This window comes from Protomyctophum bolini, assembly GCF_963924005.1.
Source record: "Protomyctophum bolini genome assembly, chromosome: 19".
Classification (NCBI taxonomy): Eukaryota; Metazoa; Chordata; class Actinopteri; order Myctophiformes; family Myctophidae; genus Protomyctophum; species Protomyctophum bolini.
In genome coordinates this window covers 22,399,749-22,427,422 of record NC_137880.1, presented here as the reverse complement: position 1 = coordinate 22,427,422, position 27,674 = coordinate 22,399,749, and the positions used below count along the sequence as shown (strand labels likewise).

At 43.4% G+C, this 27,674-nt stretch overlaps 3 protein-coding genes across 6 annotated transcripts in view; all 3 read right to left on the bottom strand.

Moving 5' to 3' along the window:
* Positions 1–263: 263 nt before the first annotated feature.
* On the bottom strand, positions 264–4,049 carry LOC308334617 (transcription initiation factor TFIID subunit 1-like; the record flags this gene model as incomplete). The annotated part of the gene is made up of 1 exon (XM_080791419.1): positions 264–4,049. One exon carries the CDS (start codon positions 4,047–4,049, stop codon positions 264–266), a length of 3,786 nt encoding a protein of 1,261 aa, XP_080647545.1.
* A 2,791-nt stretch (positions 4,050–6,840) lies between these two features.
* LOC308334616 (phosphatidylinositol transfer protein beta isoform-like) lies at positions 6,841–7,641 on the bottom strand (the record flags this gene model as incomplete). The annotated part of the gene is made up of 1 exon (XM_080791418.1): positions 6,841–7,641. One exon carries the CDS (start codon positions 7,639–7,641, stop codon positions 6,841–6,843), a length of 801 nt encoding a protein of 266 aa, XP_080647544.1.
* Positions 7,642–9,623: 1,982 nt separating this feature from the next.
* Positions 9,624–27,674, bottom strand: part of senp6a (SUMO specific peptidase 6a) — a 36,235-nt gene continuing 18,184 nt past the window's right edge. For 3 of the 4 annotated variants that reach the window (XM_080790234.1, XM_080790235.1, XM_080790236.1), the window contains 16 exons: positions 27,063–27,301; positions 26,285–26,422; positions 25,799–25,832; positions 24,579–24,770; positions 21,378–21,410; positions 20,826–21,019; positions 19,713–19,885; positions 18,370–18,486; positions 17,934–18,056; positions 15,238–15,330; positions 14,266–14,627; positions 12,932–13,020; positions 12,603–12,694; positions 11,710–11,778; positions 11,130–11,280; positions 9,624–10,496 (listed from right to left, as the gene is read on the bottom strand). In XM_080790234.1, coding sequence (XP_080646360.1) covers positions 10,278–10,496; positions 11,130–11,280; positions 11,710–11,778; positions 12,603–12,694; positions 12,932–13,020; positions 14,266–14,627; positions 15,238–15,330; positions 17,934–18,056; positions 18,370–18,486; positions 19,713–19,885; positions 20,826–21,019; positions 21,378–21,410; positions 24,579–24,770; positions 25,799–25,832; positions 26,285–26,422; positions 27,063–27,301 — 2,318 coding nt within the window. In that variant the 3' untranslated portion in view covers positions 9,624–10,277. The remainder of the gene's footprint in view (positions 10,497–11,129; positions 11,281–11,709; positions 11,779–12,602; positions 12,695–12,931; positions 13,021–14,265; positions 14,628–15,237; positions 15,331–17,933; positions 18,057–18,369; positions 18,487–19,712; positions 19,886–20,825; positions 21,020–21,377; positions 21,411–24,578; positions 24,771–25,798; positions 25,833–26,284; positions 26,423–27,062; positions 27,302–27,674) is intronic. The other variant, XM_080790237.1, reaches the window with a different exon arrangement.

Genomic DNA, 27,674 nt, shown 5'->3' with positions numbered 1-27,674 from the left:
CTATACCAGGCTGTAAGGTGTAAGCGGAAAACAGTAGGATTAGTGTGTTTCATTATTGGGTCACCTGAAAGACCTCGTGCCACACTGCCCACTATAGGTACACCCAGGATTAAAGCTGCAGGATTAAAGGATTAAATAGACATATTGTTGCAAATGTTAAAGGTGTCAAATGTCAAGAGACATATTAGAATGTGGGGTAGAGTGTGACACATACAGTATGTAATTGCTTACGTAGATGCGTTTTTATCCTGTGTTGATGCACTTTATTTGATCTTGAGGCCTGTCCTCCCCCTGATCTTCTTTGTCTTCTTCTCCGGGGGGGCTTTGAATTTGTCTTTCTCCTGTTTCCGTTTCAGCCTCCTCGGTTCCTTTGTTCCTCCTTTGTGCCTTCCTTTTGTCGTCATCTCCTCTTGTATGAACTCGCTATCCTTGGATTCTTGGAACCTAATGTAGGCGTCGATGACCGCTGCCTTGTGCACCGTCTCGCAGCGCACATACTCCTTGCCATCCTCCTCCCTGATGGTGCGGTAGATCTTCAGCCGGCGCCCAGTGGCAGAGGGATTCAGGCAGGTGGCTGAGGAGGCATTGTCCTTAGGGCATCTGGGGGACAAGCCCCTGGAGAATCCTTTGTGGCGCTCCATTCGCCCCTTGTTATCATTGTCGCTATCCTCATCCATCATCATCCTGTGCAGTTCCTTCCTCTCCTGCTCCTCTCTCTCGCGGGACAGCTGGGAGCTGGTCTTCTTATTCTGCAGCAGGTTCTCAATATCCTTCGCCGACTCTTCCAAGTCCTCCGTGTCCTCGGCCGAGCTGCTGTCCGAGTCTGTGGTGAGCACCTCTGTGGACTCCAACACCTTGTTCTGCAGGTCAAAGATCCTCTGGCACTCGTCCTTGTAGCGCTCCTGGTGTTCCTGTGCAGAATAACGGGATCCTCTGGCGAACTTGCTCATAGGATTCTCATGTCCCTCACCCATAAATTGCTCTGTTGACATGGTTCTTACCACGTCAATCACCTCCCAGCGGGAGAGCTTCTTAATCTCTTCTTCCGGAACGCCAAATTTACGGAGCAGTTGCTTGGCATTCTTAAGAGACAGCCTCCGCAGATCGGCATCCGTACCTGTCACGGTCTTCTTGGCTGGCTGAGGCTCTCTGTCGTCCTTCTGTTGAGTGGGCTTGTTGGGCACTTTGACATAGGAGAAGCCCTCTCCGCAGCCTGTGGGATCGGCCACGCCCATGACCTCCAACAGACACTTCCCCTTCATGGCAGAAATGAAGGCTCTTGTTGTGTACCAAGGCGCATTTCGGACCTCAGGCTCATCCTCCATCTTCATCTGGAAGTCTTCATCTCCATCTTCATCTGGAGGAGAATGAAGAATATATCCAGCATCCTTGAGCCTTTGTTCGGCTACCAGCATACTGTAGTAAGCGCAGCCCTGCTCAGGAGACACCATGGCTCTGATCTCCTCTTCTGTAGACAGTCTGAAATCAGGCTTCAGTACCCACCAGTTAGAGTCTTTCCTTCTCGTCCTATCTGTTCGCTTGAAGTCGGCACAGAGTTTTAGGCGTTTCCGGATGCTACTCTCCGAGTGTGACGGAAAGGCTGTCTTTATGTCTTCCATACGAATCCTCCGGGGCCGATCCTTGCTTTTCCAGAACAGACGATAGATGAACACATTTAGGAAGTTTCTGATGTGGGTGTTCGCTCGTTTGGAGTTGGGCCCTGGAACCTCAAACAGGGGACATTCTTGACCAACCACAAAGATGTCCATGACCTCTCTTATGTAGTAGCCTTGACGCGTTCGCACAACCAGGAAGTCTGTGTCCGGCATCTTGTGTGGGTAGATGGGGGCACGGAAAAGATTGTTCTCAAACGCTTGCAGCAGTTGTCCATGGTCCAGAGAACCCAGGAAGGGAGATGTGTGGCAGTACACCGTCTCACCATACTTGCAATCCGGAGCTCCAGGATCCTTCCCGGCTTTCCTTTTGTAGTGGTTTTGGATTTTGGTGGCCATGCCAACTTGCATGATGAGCGGAGGGTATTCCTCGCTGTACTCTGCCAGGATCAGGTCACCATCTTTGCCTGTCAAATCCTGGGCTGTTCGCATAAAGAACATGTCTCCTCCACCTGACGCCTGGCGCTCCTGCTCCCTCATCTGGGCCTTTTTCGTTATGTGTTTGATTAGAGGCTGGACAGAGTGGGGACCAGACTGAGCCAATGCGCCAGAAGAATACTTCTTCAAGGCGGGTCGGTGGAACAGCCGGAGTTTCGCGGGGGCCATGTGGGTAGGGAAGAATGGTTGTTGGAGCTCCGCGGCTGGGGTGGAGTGCTGAATTATATTGCCAACAAAGCTCCCCCTCGGACCCTGTTGTTTGGGGTAATAGAACTCGTCGTTGGAAAGATTCCAAGGGTCTTTCACTACATCAGGCTGAGAGACAATCTGCTGTGGGTCATCCTTTATCACCCCCGTCTTCCCCAACAGCATCCGTGTTTTCTTCATCACCGACTCTTTTTTGTCCTCTTTGGACGGGGAGTTGGACGTTCTCTCCTCCTTCTCGTCGGGAATTTCAAGAATGATGTCCTCATCATTGTCCAGAGTGAGGACGGGTGGCGTGAGCAGACAATCCATTGCCTGGTCATCCCAAATGATGTGGTCCTCCCAGCGTTGATATACCAGCTCCCCGCTATCGATGGGGAAGATGGGGAAATATGGGGAGTTGCCTTCAAGAGAGGCTTGATAGTCATGGTTGTCTTTGTCCTGCTTCGAGCCGTATATCGAAGATGCTTTGGGCCTGGCTGGGGATGTGGGGGGCACCAGCTGGGATTTACTTCCAGAAAGACCTGTTGGACTCACTTTTTGCATTTTGATGCCCTCCCCGTTCCAGATGATGTCATCCTCCCACCTGAGCTGGGTGACCATCAAGAACAGCTCATTCTCAAGGCCCTGTTTGTCTTTCTCACCACTATCCCCTTGCTCCTCTTTCATTTTGAAGCCGTAGTTGAAGTTGGTGCCGTCCTCGGGTACATCCAGCAAGTCATACCACAGCTGAGCAGGACCATGTCGCCACTCCGGAACACTGGGTTGAGACTCTGTGTCCTTGTCCCTGTCGCAGCATGTCTTAGAAATCTTGGATTCTACAGGCGCCATCATGGTTATCTCGTCATCGGAGATACACTGTTCTGATGGTGGAGGGGGAGGGTAGTCGTAAGTCCAAACAGACTTCTTCTCGAGGGGATGCTCCATGGGCTCGTTCTCCGGAGACGGGGGCTGGTGCTCACGATGCTTCCGTTTCTTCTTTCTTCGGGCATTTCTCCATACCGATCGTATGTTCTTTCCGGGACCAAACAGTCGTAGGAATCTAAGCACCTTCCCAGGCCTAAATTCCGGGAAGAGCTCAGTGGCACTTGGTAAGGCTTTGGCAGCATCCTTCTGCATGATGCCAGCCAGTGGAAGGGTGAGGCTCCCTGGCGGCCCACCTGCTCCAGAGCCCTTAAACGTATGGTCAGTCTTTAACTCAGAGTCTGACAATGTGCTGAATTCCATCTTATCTTCTGAGAAGGGAGCAATGACGGAAGGTGGGATGATGGTATCACCGTCTTCCCCACTTGCAGTGGTCTGAGGAGAGGGTTCCTCTGTCTTGCCGGGTGTACTTAAACTTGGAGGTGGAGGGGGGTGCATGAGATTAGAATTATTATCCTCCAAGTCTGCATCATAATCCTCATCCTCATCCGTTTTCCTTGCTGGCTGTAGACCTCCCATGGCCTGGGAATAATCTGTTGTCTCATCTTCAGCAACTTCACTGATGTCAGAGTAATCAACTGCATCTGCGTCTGGGCTTTTCACCCAATCCCTGTTCTCTTCTTTCTCATCCCCCTCCGTGATCTCTGCGATGAGTGAGCTAAGACCCAGGGAACCCAAACCAGCCAGGTGCTTCTTGGTCTCAACGTCTAGAATGCTGTCATCCTCAAGCTGGCCTTCCAGATTGATGTTTCCAAACAGGAAGCCAGTTAGAGAGAAGGGGCTGTCCTCGTCGCTGTCCGAGTCTGACATGCTTGTGTGGCCTCTGTTGATATTCTGTGTCAACATCTGGCTTGTATTTGGAAAAAGATTGTGACAAATTTTAAGAACATGAATTCAGACGAGATGCCACACAAAAGCTTGCTTCCATTGTTGCCAGGTACCTGAGCTGCCAGTTCTGCTCAAATTAAATATAGGAACAAAGAACCTGGAAGCCAGTCTATGATGTCAGCCATGCAGGTATATTATGTCACTACTACGACATCAGTACTATGACATAGTCATCTCCATATTTGGGCAACATTTCAACTGAAGCCGCCGCGGCCTCTCCATTGACATCCAGCAATTAAAACAAAAGCTTATAAGTAAGTATTTATGTTCCATAAGTATGGAACATTTAAAAAAGTTCCCCAGATCTTAACACAACACTGTGGAAAGTTTCAACCCATTCTGATATGAGGTTTGTTTGGGCATGCATAAAAGACACAAAACTCACTCAGCTCAACAGCTCAAGCTTATTAAAACTGGGAAAGCATCTGTGTTATTTTAGATTATTTTTGCGTTGGCTATTCAAAAATATCAGATAAACAAGCTCACTTTGCGCAGTGCAGTGAGCAGTATACATCTCTTATTTTTGAAAATGTTTCAAATGTGAGAACCAAACTGATTTAGAAGACATTTGTTTGCTGAAGCTTTGTCACCTACTTTGATCAGAAGGTTGATGACATCATGGCAAATATGAGACGTGTGGGGACAAAAGCTGTATAGGAAGCACTAGTGCCCTCAAAAAAGAAGGGACTCCTGCATACTGTCTTCAAATGCAGTGAAGAACTTTACTTAAAGAAACAGCAACGTTTCGGCCTATATTCGTCAGGCTATATCTTATGCCAAGTCTATGGTTTGTTGAGAACCATTATAATGATACATTTCCAGGCCCAGCCAAGTGTATATGGACTTGAATTATGATTGAAATTATGATGACGTAAAATGTCATCTCACTGATATAATTATATAATAATTAATAATTTTACCATATCTATGTCTCGGAGGACACTTTTTTGAGGGGCGCTAGCAACTCCCTCCTATGCACAGATTTGTGTGTTTGTACCACGGACTGTGATGATTTGATTGGCTGAGCACAGAATGTGATGATGTATGATGATATATGATGATAAGTGCACCCCTCAATTCACACAAGTGTGATTTTTTTTTTATGCGAGAACAATGGCTTCCCTTTCCAGGAACAAAAATACCGGTATTGCAATTTCTATTGGATTGGATTCTTGGTATAGGAGGATTCTGAACTGTCTGAGACACAAATTAATTGTACCATATTTACCATATTGTACCATATTATAATGAGCAGTGAAGATAGGTTGAAAATGGGTGAAGTGGTCTTTAAGTTCATATTTAGTATATTTGAGTAGGCCTATCTGTTTTTGGAGGGGCTCTAGCGGTTAACCCCTCCAAAGTCTGGTTTAGTTTAGTTCAGTTTATTTGATCATCCTCAAATACAATATTTACAATGAATGGAAGCTGTTACAAAACATGAAGGTGATCAAAAGGAATAGGCAGAAGCTGAGAGCTTATAACAGAACATAATTCATAGTTAACATGGAACTTTTGGAATTACGTCATATGGCAGCCTTTTTAATGTTTGTTTAGAGCACTTTAAACAAACAGAGTGGCAGCCAAGTCTATGGACTTTCAGTGTTTGTTTAGTCTATATTAGACTATAGAGCACCATTAACAGAGTGGCAGCCAAGGCAGCCAAGTCAATGGACGTTTAAAGTTTTTTGGAGCACTTTTAACAGAGTGGCAGCCAAGTCTATGGACTTTTAATGTATGTTTAGAGCATTTTAAAAACAGAGTGGCAGCCATGTCTATGGACTTTTAATGTTTGTTTAGAGCACTTTAAACCTTAAGCCCTAATCACACCAAAGTCCATGCAACTCCTTGGGTCCAAACGGTTGCAAGGAGTTAACGCTAAAATTCCATGCGTTGAATCACTAGAATGTGGGTCAAGTGGTCAACGTGGGTCAACGTGCAACAAGACATATTGCATCGCAGGGACAACACACACGCACATATTAACTGTATATATGGTGATTTTGGGTGTGCCAGTACAGTACAGTGACAGTACAGTAGAGGGTACAGTAGAGGGACCCCCACAGTAACTGTCATTTCTCAACCGTTTTGGACGCGGGCGGCTCGCCGGAATCAGGCCGGCACCCTGGGTGCGTTCCTGTGGGTCTGGAACTCCCCCCCCCCCCCCCCCCCACACCCCCGGGGACCCACCCACGGAGTTGCACCACTTACTTCACACGGGTGTGATTTGTTTTGGTTATATCTGAGTTCTAATGACATGCATAAGGGTGTATCGGGTATATGTTTATGGCTATTTCGGAGTGATTGACACAGCTGTGTTTCGCCCACCCGTCGGCCCTCCAATAGCCAATTTTTATAATTTTGTGAAAATAGATCTACAAGCTCACTTTTGTGAAAATGGAGCTCACAACACATCACAATGTGATACACTGTGAAAGCTTGTAGAGATTATTAATTAACACAAAACAAATTGAGTTAAGGGATTGAGTTCCAGCTGGCAGCGTGAACAAAGAATTTGGTGCTTATCAGTGCAGTGGTTTGTGAGATTAGCCACAGGCAGATAGACATACTGTACAGGTGAAAACATAATCTCCTCCTCTTCGGCCTGGCAGAGTCAATAGCTGCTGTTGGCCTCGTTGGCAAATAGACTAGTCGGGAACTAGTCGAGTTTGGACTTTTCTGGGATTTGTGTCAGTTTCATTAGTTTCACCATTAGTCACTCCAAAACCATGCCGCTGTATTCGCCTTTCTCCCTCATCATCTCATCAAGCTGCTTCTGAGTGTCTTCCTCCATACATCGTATTTCGTCCATTGACAGGTCGACCCATTTGTCAATCCAGCAAAACAGCAGTCTATTGAAGAGGGTGATCAAGCGCTTTAGCTTGCCGTGTACCCAGTTCTCCACTTTACTTTGCAGACCCCACCACTTGAACTGGACTGTAACTAGCTTATAGGCACACATGCGAGGACCACTGGAGTCACTCGCAACTTTCTTCCAGTCAGGTCCCAGGGGCCCTCTTCCTGTCTTTTCTGACCTGAAGATAGCAGGGTCCTCATCAGGCTTGTAGTCGCCTTTCGATACTTTACTTGCAATGTCGATGTGAACAACCTCGGCATTCTCCCACTCAGTTGCGTCTAATCCGTGAACATTCTCCTCTCCTATGTCCGGCTTGTGCAACGTGTCGACCTTAATGAAGAAGTTGTCCTTGTCAAAGTATGGGTGAGTGGTAATTGTCCGACAGTAAGGGTATGCATTCCAGGCCTTCTCGTGGAGATCAACAGAACCTTCCGGCGCCAGCATACTGACGATTCTAGGCAGGTTACTCGTCATGTGGAAGATCTTGTGCGTGTATTGGCCTTTCGTGCCATTTTCCTCGTAAGGCTCGTTGACCAACACCTCCACGCCCTGCCCTCCGCCCGTCTCTCTCTTACTAGCCTGTGCGGTCGAGTACAGCTGGCCCACATGGTACTCCTCCACTGAAATGGGCAGGACGACTTGATATTCTTTAATGATCATTCTGGCTGCTGTATTTTCTGTCTAAAACGCAGCATGCATGGCATGGGGGGTGTTAAAAACAGTTGTTCTGGTCGGCCGCTGTTCATAGAAGGCGCTTGGTGCCTCCACCTCGTGTCCCTGAAATGCAAATCACACCGGTGTAAAGTGATGGGCGCAGGATGTCATTTATATTGACTCAACATGTCGTCACAACATTAAAAGTCCATAAACTTGGCTGCCACTCTGTTAAAAGTGCTCTGAACAAACATTAATAGTCCATATTTGGCTGCCATATGACATCATTCCGAAAGCCAGACATTGGAGGGGCTAGCGCCCCTCAAAAACGATCTGGTTGCCAATAGATCAATCATTGCAAACGCAGTGAGCACTTACTATGAGACCTAGCAGATCATGTCTGTGTGTCTGTCTGTCTGTGTGTCTGTCTGTCCCGCTATACGTCCAAATATGGAGTGTGTTGCATCAATACGTCCAAATATGGAGTTTGTTGCATCAATCACAAACAAATTACTCAGCTCCATATATGGGCACAAATACATAAACACATATACAGTAACAGCGGGACAGACACACAGACAGACATGATCTGCAGGGTCTCAGCTGCGTTCGCTTCCCGCGTTTGCGCGTCTTACTGGTAGTCAATAGTCTCTTAATACTTTTCATAGGTTAAATATTTATACTAGACAGACACACTTAAACCATTTCCAATTTCATTTTAAAAGACACAAAGACAAAAAGACACAAAGAAAGTAGGAAATGAGACATTACCCCAGGTGAAAGAGTTGAACTATCTCAGGGTCTTGTTCACAAGTGAGGGGAGGACGGAGAAGGAGATCAGCCGGAGAATCGGAACAGCAGAGGCGGTATTGCAGTCACTGTATTGCACTGTTGTGACGAAAAGTGAGCTGAGGCAGAAGGCAAAGCTCTCTGTCTAGAGTGTCTACCGAGCAATCTTCTTACCATGGTCATGAAGTGTGGGTCATGACCGAAAGAATAAGGTTGCGAATACAAGCGGACGAAATTAGTTTTCTTCGACAGGTGGCTGGCATCTCCCTAGAGATAGGCATCTGGTTAGGATGCCTCTCGAGCGTCTCCATAGGGAGGTTTTCGAGGCATGTCCCCGGGACAGACCAGGGCACAGATGGAGGTATCACATCGACTCACTGGTCTTGGAACACCTCGGGATCCCCCAGGAGGAAGTTACTAATGTTGCTCTGGAGAGGGAAGTCTGGAGTTCTCTGGTGGAGCTGTTGCCCCTGCGCCCCGACTACAGATAAGCTTGAAGATGGATGATGGAGACACAAAGATGAAGGTCCAGAGGGGCCGAAACGTAGTTTCTGCTGAGCAAGAGCAGTGTGGGGGATGTTTTGTTCATTAAAATATTTTGAGTGGTGCAACCACTCCCTTATGGAGCTATGTGTGTGGCTGGGTGGCTAGGTCTGAGCACAAAAATAGCATTTGTTTTTCACCACCTGTGCGTGAAACACACACAAACATATTAACTGTATATATGATGATTTTGGGTGTGCCAGTACAGTACAGTACAGTAGACTGACCCCCACACGGTAACTCTCTCATTTCTCTACCGTTTCGGACTTGTGGCGGCTCGCCGGAACCGGCCGGCACCCTGGCAGTGGTCCTGTGGGTCTGGAACAAAACACAGGTACACAGGTGTGATTTTCACTCATTGGGGGGTTATTATGATCCACCCATGAAATACCTTTAATCTTCACTTTGTGTTTTTTTTTTTTTTTTTTGGTAAATGAACGCACCTACTGTACTTGAGCAAGTACAAGCTGCAAGCCCCAAACGCAGCGCAGCATGTTTGGAGCTCGTAGATCTGCTACTTTTGCCATTTTTGATTGGTTGAGTGATTCCACCATCTAAAATGTGCCCTATATTCTCATGCATTGTAATGTCAAGAACTGCATGTCCCATTGACCACCCCCCTCATTCGTTTGGTTTCTGTGCATTTTTATGCTGTGGTACCACCTTTTTAATTAGAAAAAACAAACAATAAATACATAATAAAACAAATGACAGCAAAGTTTCTCGTTTCTTTCCTCTTTTTTTTCTCTCACCGTGCTCTACACCACTCGTTAAGCATAAAAAGAAAATAAGATGCAAGAGCATGACAGTACTATAATTCCGCACAGATCCAGATAACACATCTATTGAAAACATAAATTAACGGGGAAGGTTGTTGTCACGCCAAAAACGAGGCAGAAAACGGTGAAATTACAAAGGCAGCAGAAAAAAAAACATATGTACAGTTAACGTTTCTTTTATTTAATAAAAATTGTGTTTGTGTGTGTGTGTGTGTGCGCGCGTGTGTGTGTCTGCATGTCTATGGTTAATGGAAGGAATATATGGAGGGTGGGAGTGAAAACACCAGCAGCATTACAATCAACGATTGGCCCCTCTGTGGTGAAAGCCTTGGAGGCTGGGGGGAGGGGGCTAGCAAAGTCATGGGCAATTGATAAGACCGCACCGCATTCAAGAGTTTTTAACTTGGCGGTGCCAACCAGTTGGGGGAGGGTGAAGAGGAATCAGGGTTTCCGAGTCTTTTTTTTAACTTTAGTTTTTTTGTTGTCGTCGTTGTGGTCATTTAGGAGTTGATGACTAACTAGGCCCTGGGGTCAGTACAGCAGTGTCTCTTCGATTTCGGGCTCCTCGTCGGGAGAGTCGGGCGCCAGCAGAGCAGAGGAGGGGCCCACGCCACTCTCCTTCATGTCCTGCTCCTGTTGCGTTTGGATCTTGAGGATGAGCTCCCGGATCTCCTCACGCTTCGTCTTCATCCGCTGCTGAGGGAACCAGTCGGACAGGTTCACTGGCAGGTGGAAGCTGGGTATGGGGTTCTGACGACAGGAAGACGGAAAATAAGAAAACACCACTATTTAACATTTATGTATTTTACATGAGGAAGGAAGGTTGCAGAGAGAGAGGACGAGGCCCAAAGACAACTTAACAATAACAACCCCTCAACAACAAAAGGAATAACCCAACATTTGAGTGCGGCAAGTAGTGTGTCTTTGGAAGTATGCAGCATTGTACAAAAGGGTGATAGTAACTTAGAGAATGTTTTGTTCTTGTATATAAAATGAGAAAAGGAGGACATCGTCTCTGTCGGGCAGAAACCCCAAATTCAGCATTGCAAACGTAGCAGATCGACTAGCTCATAACGTGTCGTTTCGGGCCACGTTTCGAGTTGTAGATCTGCTACTTTTGTGTGACGGCATTAATTTATGAAGGGGGGAGGGAGAGGTTTTTGCCCGACAGCAACAATACAGTATGTGAAGACCCCACCCACCTGGGGCTGTCACGATTACAGGATTTATGTTGACGATTAATTGTCATACATGAATTGTTTCTGTCGTTGAAAACTGGAGCATTAAACATTGAACAGGGAAGACAATACAAAGAAATTACTGACATATATTTAATAATTCTATACTTTCTATTCTAATTAGGCATAAATATCTGCGTCTCACCTCAAAGAAGCTCTCCACATATTGCAGGATATAAACTCCGCAGTCGCTGAAGTTGTCCTGCTGAGGCACACGTGGGCTGGAGCCCTTCATCACTTCTTTCGCAAAACTGCGCCGCGTCACTTTACGCACCTCCCACTCCACCTCCAGGTACCTGAAACAATCATTATGCACCATCATCCATCATCCTTTACGCACCTCCAGGTTTTCATAGATTTTATAGATAGCTTCACAGACTGGTCAACTGCCACTGACATAGGTACTGTAGGTGTGTTCCATTCTATGGATTGCTCGATTATGATCCTGAGGGTAGCAATTTGGTCACTGCATGATCTTCCGCTCCTAAAACCAGCTTAGTTTTCTCTCAGTTCGTCATCGACCCCCTTTCGCAGTCTCTCTAGGATAATGCGATTGAGCACTTTGCCTGGTGTTGATAGCAGCATGATCCCTTGGTAGTTTTTTTTAGGAATAATAGCGATAAGACCGCCCTTCCAGTCTGCTGGTATGCTTTCCTCTTCCCATATTATTTTAACATGGACATGGACATCATAGGCCCTCAATAATAGCAGCAGTAGATACTTACTCGCGCAAGGTTTTGACCACTGTGGACCTGGTAGGACCACGTAGGGAGTCCATGATGAGAATACAAGGCCTGTGAGGAACGAACAAAGACATACAGATGAACGTCATCATAGCCGTGTGCACACTGCAAGGTATCACAAAATACACATCACAATAGCAATATTCAGCCGAAATATCATAGTTAGTCTGTACACACACACACACACACACACACACACACACACCATCTCACTCATCCAAAAACATGGCCCTTCTATCTAAACACATTCCAAACTAGATCAGAACATTCTTAAAACCAACTGCAGCCATTTTCCTGACATCCAGAGCATGATGTATTCGTTTTTTGCTGTACAATAGCTCCCACTAGTGGTCAAAGTACAGATTTACTTTTATTTTATTTGTGGACAGTGGTATGCAAGCATGTTTGACTCATTGTTTTAGAGTAGCTTAAACGTGTTTCAGACCAGAGACACCTTAGCAGAGAGAGATGAAGCAGGGACCCCTTAGCTAAGAGAGATGAAGCAGGGAGCCCTTAGCTGAGAGAGATGAAGCAGGGGCTCACACTACATATTGAATAAAATTATGTTGCAGACAAAACCCTTTCATAGATTTCATAGATTCATAGACTTGTTTGACAGCACTATCATCAATGTTATGTCAATTAATATGTTTTGTTTGTTTTTATATAATATTTTTCTATTAATATGTTGAATTCATATTTGTGTGTATTTTTCAGACTTTTTTTAAACCCCCAATGCTTGGGAAACTTGACCTACTATGTCTGCTCTATTTTCCACTCTGCACCAACATTCCTTTCCAAAAATACCAGATGTACACGCTCATTGTGAGGGGTGCAAAAAAGTAAAGACAGCACAGAAGTTGTGTTTGACTCACTGTTTACAGAGGCTGGGGTTGGAGGTCCAGGCAGAGTTGTCAGGATGTACTACAGGCTCCTCAGCCAAAGTCCCATCCTCACTGCACTCATCCTGCACGTGGAAACAACAAGTTTCATTGTGGAACCGTTAGGTGAAAGCTTTGACTGAGCGATATACCCAGGCAACACACTGCTCTGAATGACAGCGTCACTTGTCTGGTCCAATGTAAATTGCTCCAGACTGTATGACGGAAGCGTTTGAAAGGCAATTATTATTGAGAGGCAACAAACAGTCTGGCAACAGGAGACAAGACATAATGAGGTTTCCTAAAACCATAGAATTGAGTACCTGACAGGAGCTTTGGTCATCAGAGAAGGTAAAGTTGTCATCACTTCCTTTCCCCGACCCGTAACTCACGCTGATTCTGTGCAACGCACCTAAAAACAAGAAAAATAAAATAATAAAATACTAGTCCATACCTGGAGTTGTGCGCACTCAAAAGTATTTGCAGACTTTGAGTTATGTACACATTATAAAATGAAATGAATGATGCCCCAAAAATGTCCCTCTAATATGGGATTGTGGTCTTAAAAAAGTTTGAGAAGCCCTTATTTTATTTAACCAGTAAAAACCACATTGAGACTGAAGTCTCTTTTACAAGTGTGAACTGGCCAAGTGAAGAGGCAAAATAAGTGACACAGCTCTGCCAGTAACAATAAATACACCACAAAAAACAGGACAATCATACAATGCTCATAAATACAGTACCCACTACCGAAGAAGCTCAAAGGGAGAACGTCTAGTAACGCAACCAATAAAGACTAATAAATAAAAACTAAGCAACGCAATTTGCTAGTAAACTAAAAAGCAAGAGAACATTTGCTATACGTCAAAGCAGATGCAGTGTTTGGGAATTGTGCCCATGGCAATCCTTTTAAAGCTCACTAGGGGATTCACAGCCAGTTTGAGTCTGGTCTGTAGGTCATTCCAAGACCAGGGTCCGAAATAAGCAAGGCTTTTTTTCCAGCCTCAGATTTTTTTGAGGGCACGACGTAGCGCAGCCAAGCATGTATGAACCTCAATGCAGCATGAAACAAGGGGTTGAGTTTGCTCAGAGTTGAGGAACTAGAAAAGCGGTAGACAGTATCGCCATAATCGAGCTGCGACAGGAAGAGGCCTGTAACCAGCTTTTTGCAAGAAGCATTAGAAAAGCAGGACTTCATTCTGTAATGATCTAGGGGATTACGCTGATTCCATGGATAAGAGAAAAATGCCTCAACGCTTATCTGAAACCAAATCTAAAAGGTTCTTTACAAAAGTGCAAAAAGTAACCCATTGAGACCTGAGATCAGATTCTATAAAATGTCTTCTAAATCCTGACAGTTTTCTGAATCAGGGGTTCTCAAACTTTTTCATGTCAAGGACCCCATCTCAAAAAATGTCGTTTCAGGGACCTCCCAGAAACAAAAAAATTAGTTAAAAACCTTAGCTGTGAAAGAATATATATTCAATGATTTGCACACGTTTTCAAAACATTAAAAAAATAGCAGATCTAAAAGTTCACCGAGTGCCACACTATGAACTTGTAGATCTTCTATTTTTCAACAGCTAAACTTAAAGCTATAAGGTGACACGACACAGATGCATCCTCAGGTCTAAATGAATGAAATAGAGCGACTCACTTTTGTAATGAGGCCCAGCGTCGCCCTGCACACCGTTAACCATGGGTGCTCCTGCAGCACTTGAGGTCTCTTGAGGTGCCCCGTTGCTAAAAGCACAACTGTCCTTGGCCTGGTCGCGGTTCACGTCCGCCTCCGTTTGCCCCCCAGGGGACCGGTGCAGCGCAGAGCCCACTACGTCATCTCCTTCTGGGGACAGAGGTCGGCAGTGGTCTGCTAGGTGGTCCTCCGAGGGGGGCACCAAGGAAGAGGAGGAGGCTGGAGCGCTGGCAGAGGCTGGGCAGGGGCTCTGGTACAGGGGGTTGGTTTCGTACTCTGGGCCCCGTAGGCCCGGGAAGCAAATGACTGCTAAGTACCAGTGGGCTCTATGGAGAATGACAGAATACAACATGAAGAGTTTGGTGGAATGTCTTGTTTTCCCAAAAATGAGCCAATCTTCTGCCATTTGATTTCATAACGACAACTACTGATGCTTCAATTTAACAGTAATTCTGTTAGAATAACTAACATTAAATATACTTAGTATTATTTATTTATTTTGTCAAGCATTATACAGTTATACAATAATAAGACCAAATTCAAACTTTACCACGTTTTTGCACACTATGCCAAGTATATCCGAAATGATCCAGGATATTCCATTTCACAGGTTTCCAAATGTATAACATTTTGAAATAATGCATCCAATGTGATGCATTGTAATTGTAATAGTATAGTGTGTTCCCCAGAACACACTTGGTGGGTGTAGTGCTGAAGCAGTCTGCTCCACACTACAGCAGTATGTGTGTATGGTGGGTGTAGTGCTGAAGCAGTCTGCTCCACACTACAGCAGTATGTGTGTATGGTGGGTGTAGTGCTGAAGCAGTCTGCTCCACACTACAGCAGTATGTGTGTATGGTGGGTGTAGTGCTGAAGCAGTCTGCTCCATACTACAGCAGTCAAGGGTACATTTATAAATGAGACTGGGAGACTCACGACTCATTGATGGGTACAAAGATGAAGTCTTTTTGGAAAAGGTCTACATGTCGAGTCCAGTTCTTCACTCTATTGTGCTTCCTCTTCTGGATTCTGGCAACCACAGGGAGAAAGACAGGACTCTGTTAGCAATCTGAGAGCTGGCTGGAGGAGAGAGTTTAAGGTTAAACACATGGAAGGTTTCATTTAGTCCAGAAATGGAAATAAAAACTATATAGGCGATTAGGATTATTCTAGAGGAGTAATGCGTGGACATTTCTTTTCGCAATGGAGGGGTTTGTTGAAAAAAAGTTAATCGTTTGGCAAGTTGGTTCAAAGGCTGCAAGCCTAACAGTCCAGGAGTTCATGCGTCGTCAAAATTCATTATGCGCTGTCAATCAAGTGCCGGGAAGCGCTTCTGTGTACCAACAGCTGGGGCCGCCCAGAATGATTATTATGGCCAGAATACTAGTAAATTCTGTGGCGAGAGCATTTCCCACTGACTGCCACTCAAAGTAGCTACTACTGGCCAACCACAGCACGTCTTGCACAAGTGCACTGGCCATTGTGGCTAATCACAGCGCGTCCTTACTCAAACGAGGGAGGATTCCATGCTGCTCACTGCTGGAAGGAGGGCAATTGACAGGAGGATAAGAGTTTACTACTGAGAAAATCTGACACAAATGGTTCGGCTTCTCCGTTTCAGATGTGGAGCGAACTAAAAAGTAAAAGTTGTAAAAGGGCATGCTTTGGATGCTTTGCACTCTTCCCATTCGCCTCTGTGCTTGTGTTTGTTTTCCGGGTGCTGGAGCAAGTTGCTCGTGTGCGATGCCGTCTCTAACAGCCTAGGCACCGGGCCATAGTGGAGTGGGAGGAGTGCAAAGCATTGCGGACTGGCACTGCTGCTGCACAACATGAAGCTTATCAACACGACAACAGTGTGTCCCGACATACTGTCCCTTATTATCGTAAAGTCGGGTAGTGTACACTGTTTATTTTGCACCGAGGAGCCATGTGTGTCTGACTGTCTGACACAACGTGCTCCTCTGAGTACTAGACCAATTGTGTGCAGCCCTGTACATATAATTCGGTACACAACACTGTTGCGTTGGGGTGCAGTACCGTGCATTGGGGTGCAGTACTGTGCAGTTCCGACCAGTCTTTGGTCCGACAACGACAACCTACCTCAAACCCTACCCTAACCTAGGTGCAATGAGATATATTTTAACCCTAACCTAACCTAGGTGCAATGAGATATATTTTAACCCTAACCTAAACTAGGTGCAATGAGAAATATTTTAACCCTAACCTAACCTAGGTGCAATGAGATATATTTTAACCCTAAACTAACCTAGGTGCAATGGGATATATTTTAACCCTAAACTAACCTAGGTGCAATGGGATATATTTTAACCCTAACCTAAACTAGGTGCAATGGGATATATTTTAACCCTAACCTAGGTGCAATGAGATATATTTTAACCCTAACCTAACCTAGGTGCAATGGGATATATTTTTGGTGGGTAAATCTTGTTGAGCTTGGTCATCTTGAAAGTAGCTCTCTACTTGAGGGAGTTCCAGGGGATCCCTAGCTAAATTAAAGATAGTTAGGATAGGAACCAAATGGACCCTTATGGGACTGTAATTAAAAAGTGGTCAGGTCTCTACCAGGCCAGGTCAGGTTGTGGCCTCCTGGTGGTGCTAATAGACCAATGTGAAAAGGGTGCCATTTCTTCTTACACCTTTGATGGATGGCAATTGGATGATTTGAGGCATTTTGTTCCAAAAATGTGTTTTGCAAAAATCCACCTGTTGGTGGCGCTATAACAGGCCAATGTGAAAAGGGTGGGATATATTCCTCAGCCTAGTAGGAAAGTGCGTGAAAGATTTCACGTAAATTGCACGCTGCGTTCATGATTTGAGACTTTTTGTTCAAAACGGGCCAATCCTGCAAACTTTGAAAGCCAATGTTAGCCAATTAGGATAGAATATGAAATATCTATAGATTTTGGGGATTTTTGGACAGAATCTGGAGGAGTAATATCAAAAAAGTTGTTTTACAAAAGTCTGCCTGCTGGTGGCACTATAAGATGTGAAAAATGCAGGTCAAGGGTTTTTCGTTGAGGGAGGGTGCAAAATGTGTACTGTACACGGACGGACGCACGCACGCACACATCTGAACATTGATATATCATTGATTTCAGTTAATTACTAGTATTAAAATGTTGGTATTTTATGTCCAATGAATTTCTATTTGTTCATAAAGTTAACATAACTACAACTACATGCATTTGAAATTACTTTTCAGGATTCCAATTAAAAAATAGCAAAACATTATTCAGGATTTCAGCTGAACAAGCTGAGCTAAAAATGCTTGTAAATCTGCTATTTTTGCTACGACTATATGCAACGTGGCTCTCTGGAGTGAGGGTGGAAATATAGTGGGCCTGTCAATCTTCAAAGTTGCCCATCCCTGCTCTAGCTCATGTGATATTGTCTTTGTCGGGTGGAAACTGGAAACCTCATACTTGTCCAACACTGTTACTTTTCAGGATTCAAATTCAACACAAATATGCCCACAGGGGGAGGGAGAAATATACAAGCTTGCAATTGGGTCCACAATAATGTCAAGTGAGTAATCAATGTTGTAAACATGCCAGACCACAGGTATGGTCCCTTGTGCTGAATTGTGCGCTGCCGAGGAGGACCACACTCACGGTAGATTGGCTATATCTGGAACAGTCCGCCTCTCTCTCTGATTCAGCCTCTTGTAGAAGAAAGAGCTGAACACGTGGATCCTTTGCGCATCTTCCTTTTTCAACTTCTCCATAACTACGTATCTGGAGGAAAGAAAACAAAGGAGCCGTTAGCAATGCAATTGTCGAGTGTGGTAATTAAAATGTTGGAACGCAAAGATATAGTGTTTCGTTGCTGTCGGGTAGAAACATATGTCCAAAAACATTCCTATTTTGTTATTTTAACAACTGAAAATAGCCGATCTACAAGCTCACAACCTGCCATTTCCACTACTTTTGTGAGACACTCTTGTATGATGAATTAGGGAATTAATTTACAAAAAAAAACATGTCTACCCGACACCAACCATTTGCACGTTTGACTACAGTTAGAAAAAAAACAAAGAATAAAACTCACTTTAAATAAAAGTCTATGATGACATCATTTAGGAACTCTCCGTCATTAAGGCAATGAAGGTCTTCATTATTAACAGTTATACCTCCTTTGGCTGGGGGAGGGGGGTATATTATGAGCCTGCAAAAGGAAACAAATATTACCATGATGACCGTAATAAATTATAATCAAGCCGTTATTAACACCCTGAGCTGTATAGACGGAGGTCTCCGTCCTATCAAATAGTTACGCTCAGCGCTCAGGATGGAGAATAATCACAGGACTGAACATTAATATCATAACCGAGCGCACCACTCCACAGGCTGGGAGTGCCTGTTGGGCAACATTCGTCATTTCCGGTTGGGACGTCATCTAAAGTTGTCCCCCTCCATTTCAGTGGATGAGATCGAAAATCTTAAAACGTGAATAACTCTTGATCTAAATCAATCCGTCCAATTCTAACCAAAGTTAGATGTAAATATATATACCGTATATATATTTTAAGATTTTTTTCTTACGCCTTTTATTGGTTTTTTGAAGGGACAGAGAGTAGGCTGGCAGGAAACGGGAGAGAGATGGGGGAAGACATGCAGTAAAGGCCGTGTCGGGCTCGGGAGTCGAACCCGCGGCACACTGCGACTGGATTACCAGTCGGGTGCCCAGACGGTTACGCCACCACCTGGGCCTGATGTTAAATGTTTTTGACGGCCCATCACGGTCGCTTGTCGCGTTAGAAGTATTCGTACTTCCCGTTGTTGTCGATCGCCTCAGGGGTGTTTTGGCTACATCTAGCTACTTCAGCTAAATCCAAGCTACAGCCTTGTGCACCTTGAAATGGGCCCTGAAGAAACTAATCGCTGGGCGTCCTGATTTAATGGTTACAAATAGCCGTTCTAGGTGTTAACTACTTACACCCTTTTTGATTGAATACTTGAATAATTGAAATGATGCAATTTTCAGGGTTCCAAATTTCATTTGGAATTTTAAAATTCCATACTTTTTTCAGACTCTAATTTCGAGCCCGTGGGTCGCTCCCCGGGCAAGCTTTGTCCGAAAAATGGTGTCATAGAGATAAAAAGTGGACGGTTTAGTGTCCAAGACTTCCAGGCTGGAGTTTCTCCCTACCTCTCTTTCTCACTCTCTCTTAGCTTCCCTCTCTCCTCTGTCTCTGTCTCCTCCATCTCTCTCAGTCTCTTTCTGTGTATGCATTGCATGATAGCACCATTCAGACAAATCACCATTCAGACTTCAGGTCACAAGCAAAGCATTGAAGACAATTCTCCACCGATCTTTGTACACAACACCGCCTGAAACTTTGGTCTAGCAGACACGTTTCTGTGTAGACGTGAACCACAGACGCCGCTTACTTGAGGATTGGTCCAGAGAAGGTGGACTGAAGTTCGCCCATGTCCTCTTCGTCATCCCCATAGAATGTGCTGGACTGCTGGCGGGTGGTCATCCGCGTTCGCACAGGACTCACCTGGGCAACCGTGGTGACCGGTGAAACTGGTGTGACCGGGGTGATGTTGTTAGGCATTGACTGCAGAGAGACAAAAAGTATTGCTTGTGAAGGGGATGGTGGTTTATCCAGTCACTCCTAGATGGTACCCATGCAAAAATAATGAACTGGAAATACAAGAACTATAAAAAAAAAAAACATACATCATCATACATCACATTCCGTGCTCAGCCAATCAAATCATCACAAATGTAGTACACACAAACGCACAAAGATGGGCATGGCACCCCTCAAAAATATCAATGGCTATTGTAAAAGTATAAATAAACACCCGTGTGAAGTGATCGTACATCATCATTACGCAATATGTCGATTTGCTCAGACACACGTAAATTCTCCATTCATTGTCAATTGGAATTTAATGTTTCTGTAAGACGAAAATCTACACTAATAGTTTAATATAGGAGGGGCTAGTGTCCCTCAAAAATCACACTTGTGTGAAGTAAAGGGGCGCTCTTATCGTCACATACATCACATTCAGTGCTCAGCCAATCAAATCATGACAAATTTGGTACACGCAAACACACAAATCCCAATTCAGATCTAAAAGCTGAAGCTTGTAGATCTGCTATTTTCATTTCCACTAGTCCCTTCTTAACATTCTAGTCTAGTTTTTAATTTGTTGACAAAATTGTCAATATATTTAGTTTTAGTCATCGTAGCTTAGTTTTCATATAGTTTCCATTTCGTTTTCGTCAGTGAAAAAAGGTAGTCGAAGATTTTTCATCATAGTTTTAGTCGATAAAATCAACACAGCGGCCTGCCACAACTCAAAAGAAGCAGCTTGGACTCCTCATGCATAGAAGGAAGCATGAGGTCAGTCCGCTGCCCTCCCCAGGTTGGCAGAGGAAGTGTAGCGCCCATGATTACATTACCGTATATATAAAAAGGTAAAAATAAATACAAAATAAATAAAAATAACACTGCGGCCTGCATAGCAGTGGAAAGGAAAAGCCCTGACCTTCTCCTCCTTCTCCTTGGTGGCCTTGTTGTAGTTGACCAGCCGGATGTTGGCCTCATCAAATGTCAGCTTGGCGGGGAAGTCGGTCAGGTTGTTGCTATTTCCGATCTCCACCAAAATGTCTTCCAGGATCATCTGCTCCTTCATAGCCAGTCCGTTCTCGAAGATGAGAACAATGTACTTCTCGTCTGACTCTGGAGAAAAGACAGGAGCAAAACATGCAGGCGGTAAAGTTAAACTTTTCAACCAAAGCTATCAGAACTCAGAACTGTGCACACTAGCGCTGTTAGCAAAGGCTTATCAAGACAGACTTTAAAACATAGTTTTTTTTCTCGCACATTGAGACTCAAAGAACTCTTTAATTCCAGTGCAACCGTGTCCCCAGTGACAGTCAATGGACATGGACAATCTAATGTGGAATGTGAAAATGTGAATAAACTAGACGTGGCTCCACCCCACTACCAATTCTATTGTAGGAAAACCCACACCATTCAGAAATAAAATTCAACCTTCATTCCTCCGAGAAATAGGAATGCCTTTCTCGATATTTACCTTTGTTTGGTTGAGTTTGACGTACAGGCTGCCCTAAAGAGAAAAGTGGAGTATAAAGTGTTTAATAATAGGTCTACGTCAACTTGCTTATGCTTCTGTACCTGTGGGGACATATACACGGATGTATTTGCAAAGTGCCCTTCTTTCTTCTGTTATTCAACAGCTGATGGTGTGGTGGTTGGTGGGGTGTGGGGGAGAGGGTGAGGAAGCTATATATCTTTATACTTGTAGTTTCATGTTTTATGGAACACCCTCGAAAATGAGATGCTGCATCTGAAGCCCTTAAATAAAACGTTAAAAAAAAGGGAAATCTGAAGTGACAAAGAAGATGTACTAACTGAATTATAGAAAGACAATACCATTATAATTTGGAGACAATTAAATGACAAACTTTTACAGAAAACTCCTGTCTGATCTTACACACAAACATCCCACACAGCGGTGGTGTGGAGTCTGTCAACGTTTGTCTGATTTGATAACCTGTAGTACCCATGGATGAATGCTAAATAAAATCATCAATAATAATTAATTAATTTAATAATGTATTTATTGTTTTTGTTTTTGTTATTTTCCATACCTTTGTTTGATTACTTTGTCTTAATATTTGTATATTACTATTTGTTAAATTGTATATTAACTTTGGTGAGAACCACATATAAGCCCTCCCTGGGTTTCTTTTCTCACCTGCACACACTTCATTTATTGATGTTACCTTTTTGTACTGTTTTTATTGTGCGAAATAAACTAAACTAAAACAAAACTAAATAAAATCTCAAGACTGAACATTTTTGGTTTAAATGATAAACATCAACCTTACAGGTCTGTAACTGTGAGAGTATACAAATGGGACAAACCAAATCCATTGGGCCATTTATACACTCGTGTCCAGTGTTGTAATAAAACGTTAAAAAAAAGGGAAATCTGAAGTGACAAAGAAGATGTACTAACTGAATTATAGAAAGACAATACCATTATAATTTGGAGACAATTAAATGACAAACTTTTACAGAAAACTCCTGTCTGATCTTACACACAAACATCCCACACAGCGGTGGTGTGGAGTCTGTCAACGTTTGTCTGATTTGATAACCTGTAGTACCCATGGATGAATGCTAAATAAAATCATCAATAATAATTAATTAATTTAATAATGTATTTATTGTTTTTGTTTTTGTTATTTTCCATACCTTTGTTTGATTACTTTGTCTTAATATTTGTATATTACTATTTGTTAAATTGTATATTAACTTTGGTGAGAACCACATATAAGCCCTCCCTGGGTTTCTTTTCTCACCTGCACACACTTCATTTATTGATGTTACCTTTTTGTACTGTTTTTATTGTGCGAAATAAACTAAACTAAAACAAAACTAAATAAAATCTCAAGACTGAACATTTTTGGTTTAAATGATAAACATCAACCTTACAGGTCTGTAACTGTGAGAGTATACAAATGGGACAAACCAAATCCATTGGGCCATTTATACACTCGTGTCCAGTGTTGTAATGAACGCCCTTACATCACGTTACGTTACCTAACGCAACTACTTTATGCAGTAACTTGTAACCTAAGGCTTTACATTTCCCCATTCCATAACCATATTGTGTGCGCTATACCCGGTGAGTCTATCTGTCATACAGGCTCTGTGCTGACTGCTGAGAGAGCGCTCTCTGTGTTGACAGTTTGTGCTCTCATACTAGCCTCTGTGCCCACATGGCTTCTCACTCGCAGAAGAGGTCATTGATTGGCTAACGTAGGGCCAGATTTCAGGGTAAGCCAAACAGAGACAGTCTGACAGAGTAGGGCGGTCTTACTCTAAGAGTCACAGACACACAAACCCTTGTAGCGCATACACACTAAAACGCTGGTTGAACGAACATTATTATCACACGCTACAATGGCAAATGCCATTGTAGTGTGTGGTAATAAGCAAAATGAAAGTGAAAGTGAAAAGCAGGGCCAATGTGCAGAAATACATTTTCCAAATACCTGAACAGTGAATATTCTAAAATGGAAGATGAGCTCAAAAATACATTTGATGAATTAGAATATCTCTCTACCACTGCAGATATATGGACTCATTTTTTATTTGATTATTATTATCATTTTTCATATTGCAAATTTGCACAGCACCATTTGTTTTGAAGGCAAGTTGAGGCTACAATAAGGATGCCTGTCAACATTTCTGAACATGTTTTATTGTTCCACTACATTTCATAATGTTAGGAGGGAGTTGTCTTTTCTCTTACTGTGCGACAGAACAAAAAAACCTTTTAAATCGTTTTTTATATTATAATTTTTTAAAGTAAAGTAAAGTAACATGAAAGTAGTTACTTTCATAATTGAATAACTAGTAAAGTAACTAGTTACTTTTTTAGTAACTATAACTATAACTCTTACTTTTTAAAAGTAACTTGAACAACACTGCTCGTGTCTGTGGCCGAATGCATAGCAAACTTTACATTGGTGCTTCTCAAAGTGGTGGTTCCAGGGGGTCCCCAGCTAGTTAATACAGCATCATTTTAATCACTGTATCCATTTATATGTAGGCTATTCAAAAATAGCAGATCGAAAGCACTGCTTTAAGACCTGGAACACATCTGTGCTTTTAACCATTACATTAACCATTATTTTAAACTTTAGCTGTTGAAAAATAGCTGATCTACAAGTTCTACAAGCTGCACCAAGTGTCTCGCTACGAGCTTGTAGAGGTGCCATTTTTGAAAAATCGTGAAAACGTGTGCGAATCTTATACATTCTTCCACAGCGAACATTTTAACTAAAATCTTTGCTTTGCTTCGACAGAAAACTGTCAGGATTCAGAAGACGTTTGCAGAATCAGGTCCTCAGGTCTTAAAAGGAGAGTTCCGCACAACCCGTTTTACATCTGTCGTATATGATGTGAAAACATAGTCCATGGAATGCTGTGGCTGTAACTGTTCCTGTTCACCGTGAGCCGACGTTAGTTCACGCCTACCTTTTCAGAATCCACAGAATTGAATACAAAAACAGCTAGGGAGGAATTCTCCTTAAATAATGGGTTAATTGAAATGAAAAGGATTGAGAAACCACTGCAGCATGCAGTGGTTTAAACTTAACGTGTAGTTCATATATGTAAAATTAACGTGTAGTTCATATATGTAAACTTAACGTGTAGTTCATATATGTAAAGTTAACATGATGTTCATATATGTACTCACGGCCCCCAGCAGAGTCGAACCACTGGCCTCCCTTCTCCTGGGTCATGTTGAGCTGCGTACGCAGGCGGAGGCACTCCTCCGGCGTGGTCTGGAAGAACAGGACGGGGAGCTTCCGGACGCAGCACCACTCGCAGCTGATCAGCTCCGATGCCCGGAGGCTCACCTTCTCCAGCGCGTCACACTTACTGTTGGCTGCCCAGACAAACCAAAGATGCACATATCTAGTCACCATGGCCATCGATTACTGTTCATATCGTGGACTCATGGAATAAAGCAAAGAAAAATCTCACGACTGAAACATTTTTATTCGAATATATTTATTATACTATACATAAATATATATATATATATACACACTATATATATTATACTATACTATGATGATCTTGTTGATCTATATACTGCCAAGCAGGTGACGAAATCACAGATCGAGGCTTTAACATTAAGCTTTCATGAAATATCTGATACAAAATTATGATTTTATGGAAGATGCTTCTCTGAACTTCTCTGCTACTTTGAACAATTCAAATACTCTTCAAACACTCCTCATTCTATCACTAGTTTGACCACTTCGAATACTCTTATTTTAAAGTCACTGAAAATAGACGATCTACATTGCCTATTTTCGCTGCGCAACATGATTCCATAGAAGACAACATGCTGGCTTCTCTGTAATCCACATGACTGAGAACTTTAATCCATTTAATTTAGAAACTTTGAGACGACCCTTTTCATTTAATGATCCATTCTAGTACAGAGGATGGGGGTGCATACTTAGTTTAGACTAGTCATTGGTTAGACATGGGTTAAGGTTAGGTTTAGGTGTGCTGCCCCGTGGGAGGTTAGGTTTAGGGTGAGGGTTTGAGATAGGTTCTAGTTGTAGGACTAATGACTGGTCTAACCAATGACTAGTCTAAACCAAAAACTGTCTAAACTAAGTACTGCACCCCAGAGGATGAGACCATTTTGTTTTTCGAAAGAAATCTCTCCAGATTGCTTTGATGTTCGTCTGTTATGCACATAAACATAATCGTTCACTATTCATTCCCATAGCATCTTTAGCAGCCTTACGTTTTAGAGATATATTATAAAAGCATAACTGGAAACGGCAACAACTTGATTGCTTGCTTGCTTTTTGCTTTGTCAACATGTTTACATATGAAACTATGAGATGGGATACAGTATATCTTGAACATCAGATAGAAAGGATTTTCACTTACGTTCAGTCTCAAGCTGGATGTGCTCTATGGAGAACTGAAAAGAAAGAAACATTTACTTATTGATCAGAGGATCATAAAGAACTATTGCATTGTGTGCTGCTGTATGCAAATAATTGCGTGTCGACACCAGCCCTCCACTGGGCCCACAGGCCGCAAACGGACCAGCCGACCCCGATTATATGTCCCCCATTTCAGTACATACAGGTGTGATCTATTTTGCAACCTGTGAGATAAACGCTCATATGCTGAAACCCTTCCCAGCTCAGTCATCCACCACTGCACAGTGGTGCAGTCATCCCCTCCCGACGTTATCCACACACCCCCTCATTATGTTCCACTTTACCCAGCATAACACTGGTCTGGAATGGATCCATTTAGCATCAGACACCTTGCAGTTAGCGAGTAGCAGAGGTTCACCCAACACAGAGTGTCCACAATGTCAGAAATGTTCTCATGTATGGCGTTGGTGTACTGTAAATGACTTACTATGACGGGCTTTGTCACCATCCTGCGAAGCGTCCCAACCCTCACACTCCGACACTCCAGAATGATACTTCCACACTTGTCAGATGGTTTGGATTTCTTTATCCTGGGAGAGTCCGAGTCCATGCTAAAGTTTCCATGCTGCAAAATGGAGGCAATGGGGAGAGGATTGCATTTAACATCACAGTCAGAAAGGGCACTGTTTAACATTAAAGGCTGCAGTGTACTCCTTGCGGAAACAAAGTTTGGCAAGCTAATGAGAAGAAAATAACTTAATTGTGGCGAAAACAAGTTTTGGCATTTCTTGCACCTCCAAGATTTTCCAACTCGAATATCCCCACAACAACCAAATGGATCACTGCATGGGATTGGTCAGACACTCAATTCACTCGTGATTGATATCGACGTTTTATTTCTGCAACCTGCCACCGATATCGCGTATAGATTTGAAGAAAGGTTGGCTGAGGTGTTTCGGAGGTACAGACCTCTCTAATCCCTCTGTAAGGGACTACAAAGACAACCAGGTGGTACAAAGATGGTGAAATCTGGGTGTCAAAAGCAGTTCAAAAATTGCTGCAAACATACTAAAAAAATGAAGGCAGAAGGTTCAGACAATTTTTTGACAATTTTGAACAATAACCAATACCAGTTCATGGCATGGTTTCATGTGAAATCTAATCTTTAAACATGGCCTTTAGAAGCACACTTGTTTTGTTGTCAGTCATAAAACAGAATGAATGGACAGTAGGTGTTGTGCAAACGTTTATTAAATTCATTGTACCGGATCTTTCATTCGAGACCTCCGGGTTAGCGAGATCTTCATGTCCATGTCGGGGAACATGTCGGAGGTCATGTCCTCTTGCTCCCCGCTGCTCTTCACCGCCGCCTCCACCCTACCACCAGAGGGCGCTGGAGATGAGTGGGCGGAGTCCGCCGGCCGAGGCGAAACGCTGTCCAACCGGTTGACACTTCCTGTGCTGGCGTTGTCCACGTCCTCCTCTTCGTCACTGGACAGTACAACTGGGGGGGAAACCAAGAGAACGTGTGTTAACAGCGGGACTCCCTCTCTTATTGGCGAGTCACCCCAGGTTGCACGTAAACGCTAACGTTTAACTTCACAAAAACTATGCCTAACCTAACCATAAACTCACAAACTTCATGTCTCACACTAACCTAACAGAAATGCTGCCTAAACCTAACCTTTAGTTATTATAGATATCTTTTTTTATATTTCTAACCCAACAGAAATTATGCCTAAACCTAACCTTTAATTATTATATATATATATTTTAATATTTATTTTAAGTATTATTATTGTCCACCTGGGTGAAACGTCAGCGAAAAGACTCTCCCGTTAGAAGCAGTAATGTTATTTTACACCTGAATGGGTAGG